Genomic DNA, 23087 nt, shown 5'->3' with positions numbered 1-23087 from the left:
GACTCCTGAAGGACTCTTTGGTTCTTTCGGTTCACCCACTGGCCCGGGATTTTCTACCAGTTGGACGTGGCCAGAAAACCTCTAAAGGTAGGCGTCCAAGAGGATCCTGATCAGATGCCTAAACCACCTCAGCTGATCCCTTCCGACCCAAAGGAGAAGCGGCTGTACTCCAAGGTCCCTCCAGATGTCTATGCTTCTCACCACATCTCTAAGGCTCGGCCCAGACACCCTACAAAGGAAGCTCATTGTGGATGCTTGTACCCCCAACCTCATTCTTTCCAGCTCAGCTCCCTCTTCACCACAATGGTCCAGTACAACGTCTTCATCAGTGTGTACAAAGCACCAAACAGCCTGTCGGTCTCACATTCCATTTTATCCTCACTTGTGAACAAGATCACAAGATACTTGAGCTATTTTGCTTGTGGCAAGTACTCACTCCAAGCCTAGGGTGAGCAATCCACCATTTTCCTGCAGAGAACCAGGGCCCCATACTCGTAACCTAAGGCCTCTTCCTAAGACATCCCAACCAGAGAAACATATCATCTGCAAAAAGCAGAGATGCAAGTCTGACACTTTCCTTCCTTTGGGTATATGCCTTGAGATCCTGTTCATCAACGAACAGAAAGACATGAAAGTTGGGGGCCAACACCCTCTGAAAAACGTGTTTGACATTGTGCAGAGTATATGATATAGTATCTCTTTTTGGTTGTACAAAGACCGGATGGCTTGTAGCAATGACATTGAAGCCCATATTCCTGCAGTACTGTCCCACAGTACTCCCTGTGGGACACGGTCGTAAGTCTTCTCCAAGTCCAAAAAAACCACATGTGGACTGGGTGGGCAAACTCCCATGACCCCTCCAACAGACCTGCAAGGCTAAAGAGATGGTCCACTGTTCCACGGCCAGGAAGGGATCAGCATTGCTTCTTCTGGATCTGAGGTTTGAAAATCGATCGGAGCCTCCTTTCCATCACCCTCGAATAGACTTAACCTGAGCAGTATGATACCCTAATAGTTGGAGCAGACCCTCTGATCCCCCTTTTCAAAAAAGGAAACCACTACCCCGGTGTGCCACTCCACAGGACCCAGCAGTGTGATGAGGTCCTGAGCAACTTTTCTGTGCTGGTGTCTTTTTCTGGTGACCGAAAGTTGAATAACGTTTGGTTTTGGGTAAATCGCTATGCTTGTCACTGTCACTTTTTATCCAGCTGACCGATCACAATTGAGGAGGGGGGGACAAATACCACAAATACCAACTGATGCATTCTACACGTAGGCTACAAGTGCTGAACAACCACCACAATGGAGGGGAAATGAATACTAACCCTAACCCTACGTATCTCAGTATAAATAAAGATAATTTTTAATATAGCACTAAAATCAGGATAAATTAAGTAATGTGCCATAATAAAGGCAATAATACCGCATTTTGCTTTATTGAGCCAATCATTATCACTGCAGTTGAAATTAATTCAACATGACAGCTTTAGCCTCAATCCAAAGCAAAAGGGAACAAAAAGCAAAAATCAAACAAGCAAACTACCAAAAATACAATAAATCAACAACAAAAACACCAATAATAAAAACAATGACAACAAGTATTTCCAGAATATCCAAATGAAGCTCTAGCATAGGTTTGTGAGGTTTAGTTGATCTTGATTTAGTAAACACTTAGTTTCAAAACCAGGCTGAAGAACAGTTGCTTCTGAGGTCTGGTTAAATTGAACCCCTTGTTATAATGTCACTGGGACTAATTAATTCTGGTAAAAGACATCCTTCAAATGAAAAGCTGGTTCATCTGGACCCTCTTAAAATCCTATGACGTGGACTGGACCTGTAGCTGTTCCAGTTCCAGCACCAGTCCTCCCAGTGTAAACCTGCCTTGTTCTTGGACTCCTGTAGACTGGATGAGAGTGTAATGAGTTGCTGCTTCGCTCTCTCTGCTGTCTCTGAAGCTTTCTGACTGACTGGAATGACTCCATCACAGTTTGGACCTCCACATTTCCTTTTTCCCAAATCCAGTTCACACAGAGCTCCACCACATCCTGAACAGTCCTCCAGACCTGGTCCTCCACAGATCTGCATCAGACCACAACACAATGGTGAAAGGTCACAAAGAGGCTCATTCACCTGTCATCATTATTAACTGATGCTGCACACAGCAACTTCATACACACCTGTGATTGGTTGATGTGTGAGTCATGTGACTCTGCAGGTTAGTACTCACCATTCGGTTGAGATTGACCACGCTTAGCTGTTGGACCTTATTCTCCAGCGACGCCATGTCTCCTCTGCTGCTGCACGTGTTCAGCTTATGTTTGACTTCCTGCCTCGTGTCCATCGAGTCCTCCAGAGCTTTATTGCCGTTTCTCACTCTCTTCTCGTCCAACATGAAGGCTTCATGAAGCTTCTGGATTTCATCCAGCAGCTCTAAAACAGGATCAGAGAAGACAAGGCGTTCACAAATAAACTAAAGAAGAAGAAGTGCATAAAGCAGCACAGTCTGTTCTGTGAAATGTGGACGTTGGGTCTTTCACAATTTCATATGAAACCACCAGACTGTCCTTTTTACATTACTCTCAGCTTGTTTGCATTTCCTTTATATTTTGATATTTAGCCGAGGCAGGTATGAAATTAAGTACAACTTCACATGTATTGTTGAGTTTATTTAGAAAACGAAGGCCTTATGAAAGCTGTCAGCAGAGTTATTGTTGAGGAGAGGAGAAGAAGGTAGATATTGTAGGAGCAGGATGTGGAAGGAGGGTCTTCAAAATAAAAGTTTTCTGGTTAGAAACACATAAATTAGCTTCACAGAGATTAACACTTTCAACAGTAAAACCAGAGGAGAGAACAATGTCCAGGGTGTGTCCCTTTAAGTGAGTGGGACTCAACTGATCATAAGGTTTAACAATTACAAAAAGCGAAAGAGGAACCTGGGGGGCAGCATACAGGACATGTTTGTTAAAATCACTTAAAATCAAGGATATCAAAGCAAAGCACAGCAGAAGAGATGAGAGAACAGACTTAGATTCAGGAGTCTGTGGATTCCAACAGAAAGTAAAGGGGGCATTTATCATCAAACCAACCACTACAACCTAAAACTCTTTCTTAATCAAGGTATGGCAGTTTTTCTTCTCGCTCTGAAAACCCTTCTGTCCAGGAGGAACAGGAGGAATCTCCTCCTGCTTGTCAGTTGCATGTCAGTTGCTTGCTGGGGAACAAGCTCCTCCAGATGACGGCCAACAGAGTTTTTAATGTTTAACCAGGCGATGATGGAATCACAGGCAGCCTCACCTTTACTGGAGAGGAGCTTTTTCAGCATGTTTAAGTCTTGTAGAGCAGCAACCTGCCCAAAAAGCACCCGGCCTCCGGTGGCTGGTCAGCCTAAACCTTCTTATGGACAGCGGGGGAGAAGATATCTGTTTCCACCCTGATCGCCTCCATAATAAACAGTCTAAAATACCCTGTCAGGTTCGGGATAAATTATGATCTGGCCACAGTCACTGATTGTGGGTCAGATAGTAATCTATAACACAATAAAGTGAACCCTCAGAAAAGGACCATCTGTGCTTTTAGTGAGCTCAAATATAACAAGAACAACATCACTGACCGTCCAGGTATTCATCTTCATCGTCCGGATTCTCGATGAGTTTCTCCTTCACGTTGTTCAGCAGCTTCTTGAACTCCAAACGAATGTCGTCAATTTCAGTGTTGAGGAGAGGAGACGGGTCGATCAGTATCACATTCGGGTCCACAGCGTCTTGCAGCTTCCTGTGAGGAAGAAAGTTTCAAAATGTTTGATGATTGACTTTAACCTTTTACATCCTCTAAAAGAGAAAGTTGATTCACTTTAAACTTGCTGGAGGCAAACAATATTTATTTGTTTTCATATTTAACATTAGAAGAGGACAAGACATTTGTTTTTATAAATTGAACAGCATCAGAACAGGAAATACGTTTCAAAGCAAACATAAACTTTGGTCATGAAACAAAAGAGTTTCATTTTATTATGCCCAAACCAAGAAGATGAACCCCTCATTGATTTTATTCTCAAGACTTCTTGTGCATATAGACGTTTACACCTGGTTTAAACAGAACAAGTGTGTCAGCAGAAAGTCACAAGTTCAGGGACTAAATGTTTACGTACGTTCAAAGAAAGAAATGGACTTTCAAGTCAAACAGGATTTTTCTTTTATGTAGATAGAAGCAATATAAAAGACAAAAAAAGATGAAGATGATTGAAAATAAAATGATAAGTAAAGCAATTAGTGAAGTAATGAATGTACTGAAATATCAGATTATTCAGATTATTCAGAATAGAAACAGGGCTGAACCACTCTGCCGGGAACTCTAGATAAGCAGACACCCAGGGAAACGCAGCGTCGCAGTAAATAAGGTCGAATCGGGTTAACGCCGTACTGACAGAGATGACATCGTATCAAGATCTAAGATAAGATTGTGCAGGACTGACGAGAGGTTTTTCACCTTTAATGACTTAGTGACTAAACAAACTACTATGCTGAACCTACCAAAATAAAAGGAGGAAAAGGAAAAGTTGTTTGGTCATTGAGTGAAATCCAGTTAAAATCCTTCGGGCCGACTCATCGATCCTTCTCAAGCAGAGAATCTGCATATGTTTGGGAAAATAACTTGACTCATTCATCAAACCTTGCATACGTCTGCCAGTGAGCCGTTTCCTTTAATAAATCCCAAATCAACTTGTAAATGTGAGCAGCTGATTCACTATCTTTACATGGTTCACCCATCAAGCTTCAAAAAGGAAGCTTGATGGGTGAACACAATATATTTACTCATGTTTTCTTATGGCATCATGATTATTACTGATCATGATGATTATGGAGTGATCGTATGAGAGCTGTCACTGGCTTTATTTGCAGACTCATTTACACAATCCCGATGGTGCTGTGAGGCGATAAAACTTTAAGTTCATAACTTCTGAATTTACCCGATCTTTGCACACAGTATCTCCAGCTTCTCCAGCTTTGGCGGGGAGAGTCCCATCAGTTTGGCGAGGCCGTCCAACTTGGAGTGCATCTTCAGCATCTGTTGCTGGCGGCGACTGTCGCCAGGCCACATGTTGTCATTGCCTTGGCGCGGAATAAAGGTTTTCATCCTCAGGGCGGCTCGCTGGACATCGGTCACGTCTCTGGCCCAGAGAGCGTTGCACGGATGGCACTCGTTGCAGGCCGGGAACACCGAGTCGTAGCCAGCGGCGCACTCATCACAGAATATACCGGAGACACCGACCCGACAGATACACTCGCCGGTTTCAGGGTCACATGACGGCCGCTCCGTTCCCTCAACGTTACAGTCACAAGCTGAGAGAGACATGACTAATTAAAATCAAAACAAGCTGGAGTTCTGTCACAGAGAGGTGAAGAAAATGTTTTCACTCACAGATACACTGTAGATCCGGATTCCCAAAATGATTTTCTCCACATTCGTCACACTGTCTTCCTCCAAACTCAGGACGACATGGACACTGTCCCGTCACCTGAATATGTCACTACTTCATTCAATGGATGTTTTCTGATCAATCGTTCATCCACCGTCAGTAATTATGTCTTGATTTATAATGTGTCCTGTTTCACGTCTTTCTTCGGTCTAGTATTGTGAAACACCATAAACTTGACCTGCTAATCAAATTCTGTTGTTTTATCCCTTCAAGTTACACATTACAACAGGTTTCACATGAATGTAAAACAACATTGAGACTTTCTGTGTGCTTTATGTGATTCTGTTCTGTAGTGTGAGGTGAATAACATGAATGAAATGAATAAAAGCCTATAAAATATAGGACTCGAATAAAAGAAGCCTCTTGCCTTGTTGCAGATGTTGGAGAAGGAGTTAACAGAATCACAGCTGCAGGTTTGACACCCTGATGCACCGTCCAGGTTCCAGTATCCATCCACACACTCGTCACAAAGGATGCCCACCACCCCTGTCCTGCAGGGACACTGTCCCGTCCTTGAATTACAGAAACAAGGACTCCCGAGAGGACACTGAGTCACCTCCGTCCCCCGCCGGTCACAGGAGCACTCTTGGAAATGCACAATAAATACAAGAAAACATGAAATATATCAGATAAAGAAAAACATATTAGGCCATCAGTCACAAACTTCAAACCCACGTCTTTACATTTCTGCCATTTCTCTGGATGGAGTCTGAGAGAGACCTCAACATTCACGTGGGTGATGGTGGAGAAACCTTTCTGACCCTGTGGCGCTGTTACACATGGGGATTGATCATTTTACCTGGGTACCAGAACACCTTGAGGCTGAGGCTGTGTGTTGGACCCTAACCCTGGACAGACCAGGGGTCTCATTTATAACCGTACACAAAAAAAACAGAGCCTGAAGGAGACGTGCGTTGCTTCCCACGCAGCAGTTGAGATCTATAAAAACTAACTTAATGGGAGAGCGTACAGAAACTCTTACCCATGGGTACAAACATTATGGAGACACAGACAGTGAGGGGGTGTAAAGCCAGATTGTACAAGTTCAATTTCAATTAATTTCACTTCATATCACACATTAATTACAGATCCAAATCATCTTAAACATTCAAACCAGCAGGGATCTTTGTTTTTGTGCTAACAGTTATAAATATTCCATAAACACCTTTCAATCTAACTGAAACATCCAATCAAATTACGTTCGATATTTCATCAGCGCTGTCTGGAGAGGAGAGGCCGGCCCACCAACACTCGTGGTCAGCTGTGGAGCAGCTGATGAAATCATTGGTTATAGAAATCCAAGATAAAATCAAACGGCATCAAAGAATCGCTCACGCAGTGAACACACCTTTATTTATTCATTCATGGTTTATTCTGTAGGGCCAGATTCAGCATACTGTACACAGACAAACTGTAAACAGCTATCCGATGTATAAGAGCTCACTGGAGCTGAAGAGTAACCATGGTGACTGTCACACTCTGTCTTCTCCAGTCACCTCACCTTCATCTTCATCAACTGGATTGTGTAAATTAGCAAAGTGTGGAAATAAAGCCAATGACAGCTCTCGTACAAAAAGTTCCTCATCATCAGTCCTACAGTAACCACACAGTCACAATAGATACTCTGGCACTGGAGAATTAGGAGGGATTACCTCATCCACAAGCACTTTGATTTCTGTGTCTTCCTCTCGGTAGTGTCTGTGATTCACCACAGATAATTTCTATGCATCAATGTCGATGCTTTGACCATTTATGGTTGAACTTCCTCATGTGTACATACATTACATTACATTGCAGTCATTTAGCAGACGCTTTTAGCGACTTACAATTCAGATTCTATCACATTTCTACACCGCAGGCACAGCTACGGGAGCAATTTTGGTCTTGCTCAAGGACACATCGACATGCGACCAGCAGATCCGGAGCCGGGGATCGAACCGCCGATCCTCTGATTGAAGGACGGTCCTGCTCTCCACTTAGCCCACATACACAAATATTTTGTGTGTTTTTATAAATGAAACACCTGGTAAGCCCAAGTGTGCAGGAACTGAATGATTGTTTTTTTCCCCTGCATCCTAGGAGACACTCAGAGTCTGAGAGAGTCCAATTCATTGCTCCATTATGGAGGAAGAGCTCTTTGGAGTTGTGCTAGGTGTTTTGTGCCTGTAAGGAAAACATCCACGGTGGATACCATCAGTGAAGAAGGCCATGATGTGGTTTTGTTCACTTAATCAGACTGGGACCTCTAGTGAATACTGGTACAGTTCAATGCCTAGTGTGACGCAGCAGGGTCTCAGGGTCTTGTTCAGCAGTCAGGAGGAGAATCAATCAACATGTGGGTTGGTGCAGCGTCAGCAGAAATATGGACTGTGGTGGTTCAGAAAGAGCTGATCCTGAAGGTGAAGCTATGGCTTCACCAGCGGATCTCTGTTCCAGTTTTCAGCTGTGGTCCTGGTCTCTGGGTTCGTGACTGAAGCAAGGAGATGGTGTGGGATGATGAGGAGCTCTTTGGTGTTGAAACAGGTTGCGGTCCTTTCCGGATGGAAGTAAAACGGACTTATCAGAATCAGAATCAGCTTTATTGGACTTTGTCTCCGGTTTCCACTCCGCTCTCCAGAGGGGAGGAGTTGAACAGCTTGTGTCCAGGGTGTGAGGGGTCTGCAGTGATCTTTCAGCCCATTTCCTGACTCTGGAGGTGAACAAGTCCAGGGTGGAGGGCAGGCTGGAACCAATGATCCTCTCTGCAGACCTGACAATCTGTTGTAGTCTGTTTCTGTCCTGTTTGTTGGCCGATCCAAACCACACAGTGATGGAGGAGCAGAGAACAGACTGGATGATGGTGGAGTAGAACAGGATCAGCAGCTCCTGAGGCAGGTTGAACTTCCTGAGCTGGAGCAGGAAGTACAACCTCTGCTGGGCCTTTTTCCTGATGGTGTTGATGTTGGGGGCCCACTTCAGGTCCTGGGAGATTGTGGATCCCGGAAACCTGAAGGTCTCCACAGCAGACACAGTGTTGTTGTGTATGGTGAAGGGGGGCAGTGTTGGGGGGCTCCTCCTGAAGTCCACTGTCATCTCCACAGTGTTGAGCTTGTTCAGCTCCAGGTTGTTCTGACCACACCAGAGGACCAGCTGTTCAACCTCCCGTCTGTACGCAGACTCATCCCCGTCCCTGATGAGGCCGATGACCGTTGTGTCGTCTGCGAACTTCAGGAGTTTAACAGACGGGTCCTCTGAGGTGCAGTCGTTGGTGTAGAGGGAGAAGAGCAGTGGGGAGAGACCACATCCCTGCGGGTCCAGTGCTGATAGTCCGGACATTGTGTTGCATTTTTTTGAATAAAATGTTCGAAATATATAACGTCTTCTTCTTCTTCTTCTTCTTCCTCTGATTATTATTAATATTAACATTATTATTATCTGATACCCTGGTCGTTACCTTTACAATCTTGGTCCAGGGCGTCGCCGTAGTAACCAGGTTTGCAGTCTTGGCAGCGTGGTCCCGTTGTGTTGTAGAGGCAGCGCTGACATTCTCCTGTTAGGCTGTTGCATGCGTTGCGGTCACTCGGGTTTATGTTGTTGTTGCAGACACACTCCTCACAGCTGGCGCCTGGCAACACCAGGTCGCCATAGAAACCAGGGCTGCATCTGTTGCAGCGAGGACCTGAGACAGTCAAAGTCAGTTTGAATTGTTGGGACATATTCATTGCGTTCACATGTTTAATGCACATATCGAAAAACTTTTGATCAGCACAATTTAAACCCGAGCGAAGACCATTTGGGGTTCCATTGAAAAAGTTTAGCATACAAGTGTCGTACAATGCACTTCTCAGGAACGAATAAAATGAATGTTACACACATGTTATATACTCAGTTAAAGAAAACAGTCTGGGCAACAATATCCTGCAAGCCATTTTTACATGCTCCAAACACAATTCTACTTAATATTATTTCAACTCGAAGATTTACCATAATATCACGTATTTATTTCGCCATGAGTCCGCCGTCTACGCATTACGGTCTGAGCTAACAACACAAAGCTAAAAGCTAACATGGACAACCAATTTATGCAGTTATTTCCATTCAAATGTGTGTTCGACGTATATCCCGTTTGTCATTGAACTGTTTCTTTGAAAAAAGGGGGGTCTATCTAACATAGGGGAGCTGGGGGAAGGGAGTTGACTTTCGGCATATCGGATTTTACGCTTCACGGAGGACGGCGCGGTTTTGATTCTGACTGAAACAAAACAAACAATAACAAAAAACAAAAAATAAGTAACAAACACAGAAATTCTAATTATTACCTTTTTAATCACCCGGACTGGATTATTGTAACGTTTTGTTGTCAGGCCTGCTTTTTGCTGGTACGAAGAGTTTCAAACGGTACAGAATGCTGCGGCTATAATTGTATTAATAAAACTAGTCATTGATTGTACATCACATCATTTGCTCCGTATTCATATCAGATCAGACTTTAAAGTGCTTTTGATGGCTTACAAAATTGTAAGCTACCTGTCTGATCACCTTAAACCATTTATTCCAATCAGAATTCACTGCTCTCAGAGTTGAGGGCTCCTGTCTGTCCCCAGAGTGAAACAGAAGTCAGCAGGCAAAGGGCTTTTTCTATCAGGGCACTCAGGTCAGCTCTTACCTGTGTGTCCCTCCCTGCAGTCACAGGTTAGACTGAGGGATTGTGGGTCGTGTTGGCATGAAGTGGCGAAGAATCGTCCACTATTTGGAACTTCTGGACACAGGCAGGGCTGACAGGGCTGTCTGGAGACAGGGTTACGATAGTAACCCTCCACACACCTGCATCAGCAACAGAAGTGTCATCAGAACCAGAGCATCTACAGGGCTGTCTGCATATACTGAAACATTTTCCAACATGTTAGAACATATGATATTTTCAGAGTAAAATATCGAGAGGATACAGTTTAAAAGATTTGGAAATATATGAACTAATGAAATAACAGATCTTAATTTTCAAAATATTTCTGAAGTTACGCCAGGAGGAAGATAGTTGTCTTAGGTGTTTATTCTTACCTGTTGGAATGAAACATGTACAACTCCATGCAACACAGATCCACACAAATACACGACAGATGTTGACAGATGCACCATTCCACACTGTGGCCATGATATGGAAAATGGTAAATGGACTTCTATGTTTATAGCACTCATCTATTCATTCACACACATTCATACACTGTTGGTAAGGTGCCACATGACCATCAGAACCAACTCATCATTCACACCCAATCTCAAGAATTGGGGTAAGTGGCTTGCCCAAGGACACATTGACAGGACTGTAATATGTGTAATAAGTTGTTTCTGTTTTTTACCATGTAAAGTGTCTTTAAGTACCTTTTAAAGCATGATACAAATAAAATGTATTATTATTATTATTATTATTTATAGATATATTATTGTGTATAGATATACAGTATCATGATATGTAACCTTTCACAGTGTGGCCATTTAGATGTTGATAGATATATTATTATAAACATCACCTGTCAAAGTGCGGCCTGTGTTACACATCTGTAGATATATTATACTAGTTACGTAAATAAATATGTATAAATACTTGACCTTTCACACAATGGTCCGGTGGTGTGCTCCCTGCAGTTCAGGCATTCTCCGGTTTGTTCATCGCACACTTCCGACTGCTCATTACATTGACAGGGTCGACAGAAAGGGAAACCCCAGAATGCTGTCTGACAGCGATCACAACGTCGACCCGTTACCTCTGAACGACACATACATTGACCTCTGATCTGATCGCAAAGCTCTGACACCGAACCACGCAGGTCACACGCACATGCTGCCAACAAAAAGGAAGAGAAATATCATCAAACACTGATTGTGATACACTTGTTTTAAAATGATACACAAGAATTCTCGTGTTTTTGTATTGTGGTTGTTAGACTTCCTTACGTTTGCAGCCATCGGGTCCGAAACCAAACGTCACTGGTGCACATGTATCACAGCAACGGCCAATCATGTTGGGTTTACATTCACAGAAACCTTCCAGTTTACTGCAGGATCGTCCGAGAGAGCCGACAACGTTACATCTGCAAACTGAGAACAGCACACAGGTATAAACAAAACGGCAGGAGGTTGAGGAAAACATGAAACAAGGAATTACAAAAAATCTTGAACCTGAACAGCTCTGTTGTGTTTAAACGTGTTGAACTACTTATGAACAGCTCTGTTGTGTTTAAATGTGTTGAACTACTTATGAACAGCTCTGTTGTGTTTATATGTGTTGAACTACTTACGAACAGCTCTGTTGTGTTTATATGTGTTGAACTACTTATGAACAGCTCTGTTGTGTTTATGTGTTGAACTACTTATGAACAGCTCTGTTGTGTATATATGTGTTGAACTACTTACGAACAGCTCTGTTGTGTTTATATGTGTTGAACTACTTACGAACAGCTCTGTTGTGTTTATATGTGTTGAACTACTTACGAACAGCTCTGTTGTGTTTATATGTGTTGAACTACTTATGAACAGCTCTGTTGTGTTTATATGTGTTGAACTACTTATGAACAGCTCTGTTGTGTTTATATGTGTTGAACTACTTACGAACAGCTCTGTTGTGTTTATATGTGTTGAACTACTTATGAACAGCTCTGTTGTGTTTATATGTGTTGAACTACTTACGAACAGCTCTGTTGTGTTTATATGTGTTGAACTACTTATGAACAGCTCTGTTGTGTTTATATGTGTTGAACTACTTACGAACAGCTCCGTTGTGTATTCGTGCTGACATGCTCTTTATGAGTCCCTCACAGACTTCCCGGAGCGACTCTTGTGGACCGAGCTCAACAGCCAATCCAATGCAGTTAAAGCGGCGGAAAGAGTCAAGGTCACTCTGGAAGCAGAAATCTTGGACAGCCTCGATGCTGGGAATCAGACCCATCTAAGAATACACAGAGTACATAATTCAGTACATTTATTTTATATTCGTTAGACAGACACTTCCAAATTTGTTATTGTGTTTTTGATGTTAGAAAAGTTATAAAGGCATTCTACCTTGTTAATGGAGCATTTCTGCATGCACTGCTGCATGTATATCGCTTCACAATCTGGAGATATGCAAACACTGACACACCTGCTGTAGGGACTCAAGTTGGCCTTGAGTCACACTTATGTCGCATTCAGAGTGATTTCAATTAAAATCAGTTTTATTTGTGTTGCCCAAAATCATTAATCACAAATTTTCCTCAGTTGGAACAGTATTGTTTCAAGTTCTGACCTTGTTACAAATCAACAAAAATCAGACAAAACAAGACAAAGGCTTTTCCGAATTGAAAAACATCCACTGTGAAGTCACTGAGTGACTGTTTAGGGAACTTGCAGAAACCTTTAGCTCAGTAATTTAATTTATAAAAATATAATTATGTGAAATTGCAAATGTAAGATGTTCAAATTTAGACTACATTCTTTCCAATTTAAAAGATATATTTGTTAGCACAGAACAAGGTGTATAGTTATAAATGATCAGGCTGCAGATGCATCAGTTGTGGAGTTCCACAAGGATTATCACAAATGATCTGCCTCTAGCAATTGAGAATGCCAACAGAGTAATGTATGCAGATGACCCAACACTGTATCGCACTGCTTCAACCTACAAAGAACATGTAACCATCCTGAATGAGGATCTAGAGAGTGGCTGATTGGGTGGAAATTAACAATCTATCCCTGAACATTTCCAAAACTAAAAGTATTGTTTTTTTCTCCTGGAGTATGCTTAGTGGTGACCCACAGCCTTATCTATCAATGAAAGAGATTGGAATAGAGCAGGCCAAGAGGATCGAATTACTGGGTGTAATGTTGGATGGACAAATGTTGTGGTCTGAGCATATTGACAGCATTGTGACTAAAATTGGAAGGGGCATAGCAATGGCTAGAAAGTGCTCCACTTATTTGACATCCTTAATTATTTGTCAGGTATTACAGTCCTTGGTCTTTTGTCGCTAGCAATACGCCATAGTATTGTCCAGTCGTATGGTCAGCAGCAGCAAAGAAAGACATAAATAAACTACAACTAGTTAAAAACCGTGCTGCCAGATTGACACTCCAGTACTCAATAAGAACAAATATAGAATACATACAATCTTGCCTCTGCTGATTATCAGTTGAAATTAAACTCCACTACAGCCTCCTCATGTTTTCCAGAAGTTAAGTATTTAATCAGACTCCTGAATATTTCTTCAACCAAATAAAAAACACATGCAACAGACATCCCACAAGGAATGCTAGTTTAGAACAAACTTCCTCAAATGCACAGTTATCTACCGTTTAATATTGGCTTGGAACTCACTACCTCCTCATATAACTTAAAAATTAAACAATTAAATAGCGATAAAAGACACACTTAAGGCCACAGATAATATAACTGAATCTTTATTGTCTCCTGATCCTTGGAGTGCATTGAATGCAATGACCAAATTATCATGGATATGGTCTGTACTGACACTATACATCGAAGTATCTGACTGTACTTTGTAATTCACTGTATTATTTAATTTTAACTGTATGTCTTATGTCATGTATTGTATGCATTATGTCTTGTCCTTTCTGTGAACCACAGGAAGATTAGCTGTTGCCAAGGCATCAGTTAATGGGGATCCAGATAAAAAACAAATTGCCCGTGAAAGACTTGAGACTTGACTTGGGCATGCAAAAAATGACGTGTGAGCATCTCTGACTGCTGCTTAGCTATTATTGAACCGTCAGACTGTCAATCACTCAGAGTGAGTGTCAGCTGAAGAGATGAAGACTTACTCACCGAGTCAATCAGTATGTGTGAGCTGGAGGAGCCATCTGATCCGGGCTGTTTGTTAAAGACGACGTCCACAAAGTACCGACTGGCTGTGTTCAGACACACTGGAGAGTGCAAAATACTACCTCTGGAGACAAACAAACAGACAGATAAATAACTATCAATCGACAACGGTATCAAAAACTAACAAACAAATGAAAGAAAACAGTAACAAACAACATTAAAACAAACATAACTGGCAATATATGACTTGTAATCATTGGTACAAGATGACTTTAACCTGACAGCGATCTCTAGTGGTCCCTATGTGAATAATACCTGTTGTCTGCCAGAAACAAAGGAGGAAGCAGTCTACGGTATTTTATGTCTGTGACTTTAAGACAATTTATTGTGGGCCTTGTTTCAGAGAGCAGATTTAACAAACTCTGAGCCTATCCCTGAACTCTGAATTAACTGACCCTGAACTCTGGGTTGACTAACTCTGAATTCTGAGTTAACTAACCCTGAACTCTGGGTTGACTAACCCTGAATTCTGAGTTAACTAACCCTGAACTCTGAGTTAACTAACCCTGAACTCTGGGTTGACTAAGCCTGAATTCTGAGTTAACTAACCCTGAACTCTGAGTTAACTAACCCTGAATTCTGAGTTAACTAACCCTGAACTCTGAGTTAACTAACCCTGAACTCTCAGTTCAACAGAACAGCTGATCTGAGTTTGTTCAACTTGTGCATGGTGAATGAAAAAAAACATCATGAATGGATCTTGATTGTATGATTCACCGTTGCAACAGGTAAACAAAAGACACAGCCTCCAATCCAGTGTACGTAGAGACATTGATGCTGATATAAGCTATGTATGGACTGTCCACATTTATCTTTCAACAAGAGACTGAGTCAAAGAGGGGAAAAGGGTCAATAAGTTAACAATATTAAGTTTTATTCAGTATTGTCCATTCGTTCATCATTTACCAAACTACATTTTTACATTTGTTCACTATCTTGACTTGACTCTTTGTCATCAGAATTAGTTTATTGCCAAGTATGTTAGACATACAAGGAATTTGGCTTGTTGATATTGGTGGTAGTGATGGTAATATTTGAATGTTCAAAGAAATGGTTTTCCTGAGTAACAAACTGATATCTAACCAGGATATAGTATGTAAAATACAGAGGATACCATTGATTCGGACCGAATGACGAAATAAAACAGTGTCTGTCTCTGTAAGAAGGAGAAGGCGGAGAGAAACTCTGGGTTTGTTACAGGTTAGGTTCAGTTACCATGGCAACAGACACAAATGTTAAGTTACCTCTCTTTCTGGAACTTTCCCTGATCTCAGGATTAACTGATTTCACCAAAGCAGCATTCAATAAACAGACTGTTGTTTACTGACTTTGCCTCACCTCGAGTTTCCAGGAAGAATCAGACTTTTACTTCCTGTTGGGTCACTGCTGCAGCCACCGTCGCCCAGTGACAATGTGACGATGCTGACTGAAGCCAGCCAATGAGACGGAGACTGCAGAGGAAGATCAGCTGACGTTACAATACAGGAAGAAAGGAGTCACAGAAAATAAAAGTCATCGTGCATGTCACGATTTCTGTTATTTATTCTGTTTTATTGAGATGTTCTGTGTCTTCCACTTTATTTCCTGCCTTTGTCTGTCTTACCCCTGTGAGGGTCTGCCCTTTCCCTAATTAGACACTGCTGTGTTCAATCACCTGCACCTCCTCAGTCTGCTTCACTTCACTTTCTGCCCCTGTCTGTTCCTCTTGTGATGGTCTGCCCCACCCTGAATTGAAACCTGCTGTGTCTAATCACCTGCACCTTCCCAACGTATTTAAACCCTGTGTGTCCCTTGGCTCAGTGTTCGTTCTCCTTTGGTGTAACCTGGTCCGTCTGTCGTCTGCCTGCCATTTCCTCCCGGAACTTTTCCTGTCTGCTCCCCTTTGCCGTGTTCCCTGTGTCTTTGGATTTTTAGGTGACTGTGGCTAAGTGGAGAGCAGGGCCGTCCTTCAATCAGATGGTCGGCGGGTCGATCCCCGGCTCTGCTAGTCACATGTCGACGTGTCCTTGAGCAAGACACTTGACCCCAAAATGTCTCCTGTAGCTGAAGCGACGGTGTGATAGAATCTGAATTGTAAGTCACTTTGGATAAAAGCGTCTGCTAAATGACTGTAATGTAATGGACTTGTGATTCACACGTTTTTGTGTTGAATACTTTTTTGTTACAATTAAACCCACAATTATCCAACACTCCGTTTCCCCTGTCTCCCTGCATTTGGGTCCAGCCCTTTATTTTCTGCAAAACCCTTACAATGCAGGTGAAGTTTAATTTTATAGTACTGCTTACACTTCAAAACAAAACAAGCTGACAGCCTGACATGAGCTCATCACAGATCAACACCTCTGCCAAACCTCCATTAACTTGCCCCTCATCATGAATAAAAGTCAGTTCCTTCTTCTAGCACTTTTGTTCGCAGGTATGTTTGAGAGTTTCTATCAAATACTTGAGTGCTGCAGAGAATCACTGAGGTAGTATTGGAGTCTATCTCAAGTGAAATCTTCAGTAAACATGTTCAGGTTTTAACCTGCTGGAAAATGTCTGTATCGGAATCTTTTTTTCTCTCATGAATGTGACACAGACACGTGAAGATCCATAATCATGAGATGAAAGCCTTCTCTCTTCCCTCTCGACACTCATTCCCATCCCTCAGAAAATGAATTTGAATAAATTGCTCTTTTGTTGTTTATGTTCTTGATGATCAGTTTCGAAGGATTTTTGTGATTGTGGAGCTCATTAAATTAACATTAACACGTAAAACATCTTCTGAACCAACTTCAGTGAAACAGGTGATGGTCTGTGCTGAGCTGCAGGAGAGAGATGTGGGTTTAATTGGTACAGCTGTAAATATTAAGTTATATAAATAATATATATTATATATGAGTAAATACCTTTCCTCCTTTGTACATACACAAAAAATAAGTGTGGTCTCTACGCAGTGTATTTTTTTTAATGAGACCCCTGGTCTTTACAAATTCAGACCAAAATCAGGACTAGAAAAAGGACCAGGACCCTGACTGTTCTCTTTACCTCTGACTCATAACGAATAACCAGCTGGTAATCCATCGATGATGGGAGGTTGTCCACAGTGAATCTAAGCCCCGCCCCATCCAACACTCTGACCAATCCCAGGCCGGTCCAGGTGATAGGCTGATCTTTCCTCTGACGGGGAATGATCTGCAGGGCGTGACCCGGGTCCAGAGCGAGGCTGTTCTGCTGTAGAACGGAAACCAATATCAGTTGTACTCAGGGCGAAGGACAATGTGATTGGCTGAAAGGTCCAACTGGGCCCCGCAATTGGTCAAAACAAAAGTGCAACAGGAAATTAATGAAACGTCCCACCTGTCCCCGTCTCCACCGGCTGGAGAGGTCTCGAGTCCTCCGAACCAGAACGACTCTTCCGTTCGAGAACTTAAAGTCGTAACCCTGCTCTCTGTAATACTTCTCACACTGAGGTAAAACAACCGGGTCCAACTGAAAATACAAATACACATTATTATATGTGTGTATATATATGTACAGATGCTTTTACTGATGGATATTATTGCCAGTATTCACACTGATACCGTCACATTTACTTATCGTTACACACCAGAGAAGAAGAAGAAGGAGATGACAGTGAAGGAGGAAGAGTAGTAGAAGGAGAAGAAGAGCTTCCTCTATGCAGTGGTGCGGCGAGCTCCGCCTCGTACAAGAAATAGTCCAGTGGAGGCAGGAAGTAGCCGGGGGCGGGGTCAGAGCAACGCTGACCCACCATGTTGGGTAAACAGTGACACTGTCCATCCTCCGGAGAACACCTGAGGAGACGGGAAGTCCAACACCACTGTCAGTCTCTGCTCTCTGGATGTTAACTTGTCCAACTGAAGTCGTGTTCAGTTATGTATAAAGGAGTGAAACTGATGAATACAATATATACACCAATTTATATTGTGTCCTAAACATGTAAATGTTGAAGTCAGTCATTTTTTACCAGATGTGTCAGTGACAGTTGTCGTATTTTAACCTTGTAAGTCAGTGAGTGACACTTTATATTTCTGTCTGGAGACAGAAATTGTCACTGTGATAGCGCCACAACTGTACAAGATGCAGTCACCAAACTTTGTAGATGTGTAGCTGATAATAAAATGAAGATGGGTGTGGCCCGAGCAAACGCCCAAGAAGTATAGGATTAGGAAGTGGGGAAGAGACCCCTCCACTTTACGGCCCTGTCCCAATGATATGATCCCATTGCAAGATGGTTTTTCTAGTTTCTCTTCATCTTCATGTATTCACTCATCAACTTGTTGTATGAAACCGGATTCAGACTCTAAATATTCTAAAAGAAAATGAAGTCAGAGGAAACATACGTGGTGCTGTGAGCGCCTCCAACATCACAGTCACAGGGTGAACATCTGAACGCTGAGTTTCCCAAACCCCAGAAACCTGGCTGACCAGAAAACAGATAAAAAAGCATTCAAATGGCAACCAATATCTGATTGTTGTCTTCACTTCTACGCTGTCCAATGTTCTTGTTGTTCAGTAGCTTTACTGTATTTATATGTGGAGAGATAATCAGTCAACAATCAGTATACTGAGTCTTTAATTGGTATACCATACACTCCTGTGAACTCTGGCCTGCATCCATCACCACCTTAATGTTGTTGTTGTTGTGTTGTGAATATGTGCTCTTTGTAATTGTGTTCTCTGGTTCCTGCCCATGAACTACGGATGTAAATTAGCTTACAGCTAAAACTGGTTCAGATATAAAGCTGTGCATTGTCCCTGTCAAATGAATGAATGGATGAATACCAAGAAGCCCACACCCTTGAGTGAATCTATTTGACCGTAGTGTTGACCTCTCTCTAGAAATGGCTTCCTATATTCACGGTGATCAATGGAGCTGAATCAAAAGTCCTGTTGGTTCACTCACAAACATATAGATTTGTGTAGTTTTCCCCAGCGACCACCAGAGGTCACTAAAGAGGCACATTGTATTCTAGACACCAGTTCTTAAAGATCAAACCTACCAGACATCGATCACACAGAGGACCGCTGGCCAAATGGACACATTCACAACTTCCTGTCAGCTGATCACATGACCCAACACTTCCCAAAACATGGCACCTACACACTAAAACAAACACACACACATATATCAGACGGATATGAACACATCTGCATCAACGTTTCTATAAGACGAATCAAAGCATCAGCTTCCTCTCATATTTGTTGTCGTCGTACATACTTTAGGAGGAAGCATGAAACGTATCTGCTTCACTGCTATATGTTTATAAAAAGCTCTAACAGGACGAATCAGATATAATAATATTTCACACCCTGACAGCCGACGGGGTCGTCCTGTCTCAGATTGAAGGAGCCATATTTGCATTGATCGCAGCGTCGACCCTCCACATTTTCTTTACAGACACATCTGCCGCTCAGAGCGTGACACAAACCACCTCCCTCCGAACCCGCTGGGTCGCAGTCACATGCTGGAACATAAGAACAGGTATGAAGATACTATATGAATATAGCTATGAATATACAGTCACTATCTTGTCACTACAGATGACCTTAGTTCGGACAAAGTTCCTGACCATGACTCCAACTGTAAAATCACTGGCTCGTTCTCTTTTCTTCATCACGTCAGGGTTTGAAGAGGAGCAACAAGGACAGAGACGTCATTCCTCCCATCACAGATCCATTGTTGGAGACTTCTTTTTTGTTCTGATTACAAATCATATTCTCTCAATTTGCTAATGTATTTATGTGATCCAAATATATTCCTTTGACTTATGAATGGATGTAAAACAAATTTGGAACTATTGTTATTAATCTGATAATGAGCAGCTGTGATAAGAGGAAAGGGTGGACTGAGTCTCGGAATTTGTTTTCCTTTTTTCTTATTTTGTAGAAGGGGGCATCGGGAGAGTCTAACCCACGTTAGACTTATTATGTTTGTTCAGTAAAAAGAAAGGTAACCACATCCATAGTTACAGTGGCTATAGTTACTTCCAGCTGGATGTCTTGTGACAATCTTTATACACTTTGTCTAACGCTGTCCACAAACAATTCTTAATTAATCATGCCTTGTTGTAAATTCGGCAAATGTAGGATATAAAGCCTTGTCCTGTATAGACTGCGAAGACTTTTCCATAAATCATTTAACGCATCAAGCGTCAAATCTTTTTTTCTCAACACGACCATACAGCTCTAATGTGACACTCCATTAGACTAAATTGCAATACTATTATAACTAAATAATGTGCATTAAACACGTAATTGGAAACTCAGCTGGTGAGTCTTTGTAAATGTTTTGGAGAATCAGACGTTTATTCCTCATGTTGTGGGTTCATGTCGAGCATACATTTATTTTTTGGTTCAATTAAAATTGTGTTTCTTGCCATATCCAATAACACAGAACATATTATACATTTGGTTATTGATGTTTCTCAGGTATAGATGTTATTTAATGTGGATTTTAAAATGTGTCACTTTAAAAAAAAACAAATAATATAAAAAGAGAGGTCAAATGTGTCTAATTGTGAATTCACACGGGTCAGAGTAAAGAAATGAAAACAGTTGAAGCGTACGTATGCAGGCATATGGGTCGTCCGTCGCTCTCTGTGGATCTTGATACAGAAAAGGCCGGCATCGTTCACACTGAGACCCCATCCTATCATGGCGGCAGTCTTCACACACGCCGCCGCTCAGCCCGCCTGTCGCTTCAAAACGAGTGGCATCAAAGTGACAAGAGTCTGAGTGACCGTTACAGTTGCATCCTGAGAGACACAAAATACAGGGACATGATTACAAACTAACAAAGATGAATAATAACCCTCATCCTTATTCCAACAGAACAAATGTTATGCTGCCTGCTTCATGTTTTGTATCAACACGGAATGGTTCAGCTTTTACTTCTGCAGGTGTTGGCTATGTTTCCCCCTCCAGGCCTCCAGGGGGAGTCGTGGTGAAAGTCCTGACATCTCTCACAGTTCTCTCCGGCTGTATTGTGCTGACAAACACATCGACCGTGAACCTGAAGAACAGAAAGAAATCTCTTTTCTCATCTGTGAACTGCTGTAACAGCGGACATTTGGTTTCAGACATTAATCTGACGAGAGACGTCTCAAAACATGTAATTCTAAAGTCACTCTGACAGGGGTGAAGTGATTTTGTCAGAGAAAATACAGACTGATGGTTCACACTAGACACTGAAGCGCCTGCATCCTTTCATGTCAACCAGTTCACTCAGGACGATCAACGGCTCCGAGCTCCGAGGCCAGCTCACAGCCTTCAGCAAACGACCTGACGTCGGATCTATCTTCTGATCAGAAAACTCACTGATAATAAATCAATGATGATGTATAATATGTGAGACAAATTATCTGATTCTAATGAATAACATGCATTTTTAGATTTTACTCCCGTCTCCCTGCTGTTCTCCTGGAGCCCCCCCCTGCAGTCAGAAAGCAGGGACACAAAATGTTCACCTTGTTGATCACATGTTATGACATCATGCTGCCTAAGGGAGACACGGGTCAGCCAAACTGACCCAAACCAGTTCAGAACTGATCAGAGCTACTTCTTGCCCATACCATGCCAGCCTGGGTGAAGACATCCCCTCGTCCTCCGTCCACAGGCGTACACTGGCTGGCATGTCCGTTACAGAAGCAGCTACCTCTAACCACCATGTTGTAAAGAGCGTAGTAATATTTGTCCTGAGGGTTCCTGCGTCTTCGTCCCAGCAGAGTGTCGCCCAACGTGAAGAGACGAGTGAAGTTAACACGTATATTTGTCAAAGTGATCAGATCTGTGAATGACATGTTTTAATGTTTAATATGAACTTCTTTCTCTGTCTGATATGAACATATTTCATTGTTTATGTTCTTCTTTCTGTCTGACATGAAGACATTTCAATGTTTAATGTTATTTTTGTCTGATATGATCATATTTAAATGTTTAACATGTTCTTCTTTTTGTCTAATATTAACATATCTAAATGTTTTATATGTTTTTCTCCATGTGTCTGATATGAAGACATTTAAATGTTTAATATGTTCTTCTTTTTGTCTGATAAACATGTTTAAATGTTTAATATGTTCTTCTTTTTGTCTGATATGAACATATTCATATGTTTAATATGTTCTTTGTCAAATATAAAAATGTTATTTTCATACTATTTAAATATTGTGGTTTCAATACACTGCTGACCACCATTCAGAGAGCACTATTCTCCTGCGTAAATGTCAACTCACCTTGGATTTTCGGTGCGTACGGGTTTCCTAATTCAAAGATAGGATCTAGAGCTTTCAGCACTACCTGTTGGACAAAGTAAACCTTTTTGAATGTAAAACACTTTTGTAAACACAAAAAAGGTCTTTTCGTAACCTAATCTGCTCATAAAAACGAGCAGTACAAACGTAACTGTAATGTGTCTTGTGTGTAGTAATGTGAGTATATTCTTAATTGTGAAGAAGTTTGTAGTCTCTGGTTTGATAAGAACTGATGTGGTAAACCTCCACTTTATGGAGACATTTTCTAGGGAGTTTCTGCCATAGGACTGAAATGCGTCTCATTAATACCTCAGAGGACGTCCAATGGCAATGCCATTGGACACCAGGTGTGCCGAGTAGACTGGGCCCATAGGTGGCAGGAGTGACTATTGGTCTAATTGGTGGAAATCATAATCATTTTTGGACTGCTGTGTTCATTTTGGGAACCTTTTTGTCCACTTTGTGATTCATGGTGTGTTTGGGGAACTTTTTTGTCCACTTCATGCAC

At 41.9% G+C, this 23087-nt stretch overlaps 1 protein-coding gene across 1 annotated transcript in view; it reads right to left on the bottom strand.

The window, feature by feature from the left end:
• lamb4 (laminin, beta 4) overlaps positions 1-23087 on the bottom strand; it is a 41212-nt gene that overhangs the window by 8245 nt on the left and 9880 nt on the right. The window contains exons 6-28 of the mRNA XM_079268288.1: positions 22562-22625; positions 21902-22116; positions 21222-21342; positions 20897-21085; positions 19640-19795; positions 19331-19434; positions 18671-18750; positions 17917-18121; positions 17667-17798; positions 17355-17540; positions 15666-15778; positions 14271-14391; positions 12218-12398; positions 11408-11551; positions 11063-11294; positions 10122-10279; positions 8910-9134; positions 5844-6061; positions 5419-5515; positions 4967-5339; positions 3611-3771; positions 2228-2430; positions 1882-2079 (exon numbers count right to left, since the gene is read on the bottom strand). Coding sequence (XP_079124414.1) covers positions 1882-2079; positions 2228-2430; positions 3611-3771; positions 4967-5339; positions 5419-5515; positions 5844-6061; positions 8910-9134; positions 10122-10279; positions 11063-11294; positions 11408-11551; positions 12218-12398; positions 14271-14391; positions 15666-15778; positions 17355-17540; positions 17667-17798; positions 17917-18121; positions 18671-18750; positions 19331-19434; positions 19640-19795; positions 20897-21085; positions 21222-21342; positions 21902-22116; positions 22562-22625 — 3876 coding nt within the window. The remainder of the gene's footprint in view (positions 1-1881; positions 2080-2227; positions 2431-3610; positions 3772-4966; positions 5340-5418; positions 5516-5843; positions 6062-8909; positions 9135-10121; positions 10280-11062; positions 11295-11407; positions 11552-12217; positions 12399-14270; positions 14392-15665; positions 15779-17354; positions 17541-17666; positions 17799-17916; positions 18122-18670; positions 18751-19330; positions 19435-19639; positions 19796-20896; positions 21086-21221; positions 21343-21901; positions 22117-22561; positions 22626-23087) is intronic.

Source organism: Melanostigma gelatinosum (genome assembly GCF_949748355.1).
Source record: "Melanostigma gelatinosum genome assembly, chromosome: 1".
NCBI lineage: Eukaryota > Metazoa > Chordata > Actinopteri > Perciformes > Zoarcidae > Melanostigma > Melanostigma gelatinosum.
The sequence above is the reverse complement of the archived record's forward strand: the minus strand, read 5'-3'. Positions and strand labels throughout refer to the sequence as shown.